The 4,065-nt window shown below is 40.5% G+C and overlaps 1 protein-coding gene across 1 annotated transcript in view; it reads right to left on the reverse strand.

Annotated features, from left to right (window-relative positions):
• Positions 1 to 3,805, reverse strand: part of trabd2b (TraB domain containing 2B) — a 77,735-nt gene extending 73,930 nt beyond the window's left edge. Inside the window, exons 1-2 of the mRNA XM_084164627.1 lie at positions 3,397 to 3,805; positions 1 to 23 (exon numbers count right to left, since the gene is read on the reverse strand). The exon at positions 1 to 23 is cut by the window's left edge and continues 547 nt beyond it. Of these exons, the coding sequence (XP_084020753.1) occupies positions 1 to 23; positions 3,397 to 3,504 (131 nt within the window). The 5' untranslated portion in view covers positions 3,505 to 3,805. The remainder of the gene's footprint in view (positions 24 to 3,396) is intronic.
• Positions 3,806 to 4,065: the final 260 nt, after the last annotated feature.

Below are 4,065 nucleotides of genomic sequence, written 5' to 3' on the forward strand. Positions count from 1 at the left end.
AGGAACGAGTTCATGTCGGTTTGCTATGGGGGTGGAGGGGGGTTGAAAGGGAGGATGGGTAGGAGGAGATGCGAGAGAGAGTTTATGACAATCAGCATTTTGAATACAGTAACTTAACTTAAAACAGCCTATTTAGTACATCTGGTTGAGATACAGGTCAATGCAATAGAATCTGTTGAAATGTCAGCTGGAGATAAAGGCAAGGGACTCAATGAAACCTTGTCAGCTAACTTCCACTGTGCTGCTCTCTGTCTGTCTGCTGTTCTGAGGCAATGAGTTTTAGTGAAGCTTTCTCCTTGTAAACAGACCCCAGTGTATTGTTGAGGTGCATAGCTGTGCTGCCAATGCCTCTGTGAAGCTGGGAAGCTTTTCAACAGTTGCTACGGCAGTATAAACATACTGAACCATATAAAACTGCTGCAACCCACCTAACTGGGATATCCTTTACTTGAGGAAATACTTTTTTGCAAAAGCCATTGGGTAGCCTACACAAACAACAAAATGCACACAAATAGGCCTTTGCTGAAAATGTTGTCAAACGTGGCTACTGTATCTGGTTTACTGAACACTAAACTTCTGATCAAATGGAAAAAGCAACGTTTATGTGTCTATTTCTTACAGGGTCCTTCTGCCCTCTCTCCAAAAAAATCCATAGATCATAGCTCTGCAAAACATAAGGCAAACCATTGAGATGCTGTTATGACAGGAATGAGGATGTTTTTTTATTTTTTATTTGGTAGGCTTAGTAGCAGTCTCTTAGCGCAGTTTCGCGGGTCCACCCGTATGGCCCATTTTTATAGCAAATCTCATGCTATTTTATATATTTTGCCATGAGGCTGAGAGAGTGGCGCAGTGGTCTAAGGCACTGCATCGCAGTGCTAGCTGTGCCACTAGAGATCCTGGTTCCAATCCAGGCTCTGTCGTAGCCGGCCGCGACCGGGAGACCCATGGGGCGGCGCGCACAATTGGCCCAGCGTCGTCCAGGGTAGGGGAGGGATTTGGCCGGCAGGGGATGTAGCTCAGTTGGTAGAGCATGGCGTTTGCAACGCCAGGGTTGTGGGTTCGATAAAATCATTTATGCACTAACTGTAAGTCGCTCTGGATAAGAGCGTCTGCTAAATGACTAAAATGTAAATGTAAAATGTTGCTGTCTTAGAACTAATTTCCTGACATTCTACACATTTTGCCAGGAGGCTGAGAGAAAATGTTTCAGTTTTAAAGCAAATTTCCTGTCATTCTAAACATTTATTTCATGTCTTATGATATGTTCATATGCTATGTGGGAGCCGAGCCCATTCAAATGTTTATTTCTACCCTAATTCAATGAAAACTTCCCCAGTTGTAATTACAATTGTAATTCCAATGCCATGCTGCCATTTGTCATTTTAAATTAGATTTTTTAAAGGATTTCAAAACCCTACCAAAAGGCATTACATCTTTGGAAATATTATTGTTTTTGCAAGGGATTGTTATTGTCATAAATAACATTTGCATAATTTTCTGCCGTAGGCCTAATTATTGCATTGAACTATGTTTTATACTGGAATGTTCGCACATCATCTCACACTTGCAATTTGTGATTAAGACGTTTTAAAACGTTTCTTTGGAAATAATTTTTTACATGACTATACATTAAATACAACAAAAGAAATGCATGGATGACGCCTACCTCTCTTACTATTATATTTGGACTATATTTTGGCTATATATTTTGGTGACTTTATACATATAATTTGTTAATCATGAAATCGTCAAAGTCTGTTCGTCAACTTCACGGAGACAGGAAGACTTCTGTACGATCGAATAAGGATAGATGAAGTCCGTTATACTTGACTTGGCCGAGACCTGAGGAGAGCTCCTCGCGTGCTGTTTTCTAGTGAGCACTCGCTCAGGAGCACTGACGCGAACAGTTCAATTTTATTGGGTAATTACTTTTAACACAAAACAGAGAGCTCTGTACTGACGTATTACAAATCACATGAAGGGGGAACAACATATACAGTTAATCCCTGGACCCTGACCACAATGCCAATATAAGATACAGGTTAACAATACCAACACTTTCATTATTTTGTGGACTATGTTGTCGCAATGCTATCAAGTCAACCCTGATCAATATTTTCAATAATGTATATTTAACACATTTGTATTATATTAATAGATTACATCATGCCCCGTTAAAATGAACTGTAATTAACGTTAGTGCTGAAGTCATGTAATTTTAGTTATGATGTAGGCCTATTGCGTTTCTATCTGGGAATTTGTAGCCTATCCAAGCCAGTCATGTAGCCTACGCGTGCGGCACTCACTGTCTCTCTCATGATTCTAATTAAGTTTCTTCTGATTCTTCTCTTGTGCTGATGATAAATTCACACTGAGAGACATACAGACGGGAGCGAGCGCAACACGGCCCTGGCCAGATAAAATAACAATACAATTAATTGAATTCGAATGGGCTGACTCCCTTTGTGAAAACTAGCCCATTCCAAAACTTTGCAAATATGCCAGATAACTGTTTTAATGGGTCGTGTTTCATTTAAACTTAATCCGTTTTGATTGAAAGGTCCTTGCAACTTTTCCAAATAAATGTATGTAAAGTCAAGTCACCCGTTTGTGTTCCCCACTTTCTTTTGTCATATAAACAGGCATAGGGTTGGCGGGCAAGAACCATATTGCGCATGTACACATTTTGCCAGGAGGCTGTTTCCATTTTTCAGGCCCAGATTTATGTGAGGAAACTCAAGAATAGGCTATGTCAAGTATGATACATTATTTTTTGAGGTGCCATTGGAAGCAACTTTGCTGATTGGAAATGGTTTCAGTTATAGGCCATGGGCTTTCACATATAATAATCCCCAATAATGGATTAGCCTAACAATATATGATGGCATAATTATAGCCAAATAATAATAATAATAATAATCATAATAATAATAATATTAATAATAATACATGTGATAATTATACTATAATAATACGGTAGCCTAATAAAGTTGCTATAAACATAATTATTGTTCTTGTTAAACGTGTAGGTAGTTATTATACCATGTCAATATTTCCATGACAATAAAACTCAAAAGTTGTTGTTGTTATTGTTAATTTGGTTGTTATACAAAACCCAATAACTACACAATAGCTCACTATTTTTCTATAGGCCTACCCGTCGCACATAAGACAACTGATTCAGGAACGTTGTGTAAGCAAAGTGCGTTTATTTAAATTGTATAATTTGTTTTAGCCTACTGTGACAGTTGTAGGCTAGACACATAATTTGCAATTAACCCAAAATATTTAGCTAAAAGGCTATCTATCCATTCAAGGACATCTTCATGTGTGACATTGCTTCATGACATTACTGAAACAGGTAAGTAACTGTAACCACCCAGCACAACTCACCGACTTCGGTGGGTCACATTGCCTCGGTCTCTCGCGGGTGTCCCCGGGTGCGACAGCGTGCAAGAGGACGGTAAGAAGGAACCATCGAAGTCCTGGAGGACAGACCATCTCGAGATGAGAAGAGAGTGGTGTCGACAGGCTGTTGTAGATACTTCAATCTTCCCCCTGTCTCTTTCTCGCTGTTTACTGTCTTTCGCCTCCTAACATGTAACAAAATAGACCCGGAGGAGACAGGGTTCGGCTCACATGTGCCATTCGAAAGGAGGGCATGGATCATTCCGACTCCGCCATTCCCAAACCCCAGGCAGCTATTAACGGGCTACGCGTTCTGCTTTCCCTGTCTCTTCTCACTCGGCGCTGTCCTGTGTCAGTTGGTTATTCAGCAGTTGCAGGGGAAAGTTTTCGCAGTGCACTCTAGAAGTTTGAAGCCTGGCTGGTTGAGTGGAGGAGGAAGAGGTGGAACGCTTCGAATATTTCCCCCCACTGCTAAATTTAAGAGGAGGGGAGCGTAGGTTCTGAGAGGAGAGGGAGAGCACACCTTTGCATGTGAGTGAGAGATGATATGGGAGATGGAGTTATACAAACTGTCATCTGTAATTCCAGTGCTTAAAACCCTGCACGAATCAAAATAATGCAATGCCAAATTGCCAACAACTGAAAGGGCAGGTG

The sequence above is a fragment of the Coregonus lavaretus genome (genome assembly GCF_964263955.1).
Source record: "Coregonus lavaretus genome assembly, chromosome: 6".
Lineage (NCBI taxonomy): Eukaryota > Metazoa > Chordata > Actinopteri > Salmoniformes > Salmonidae > Coregonus > Coregonus lavaretus.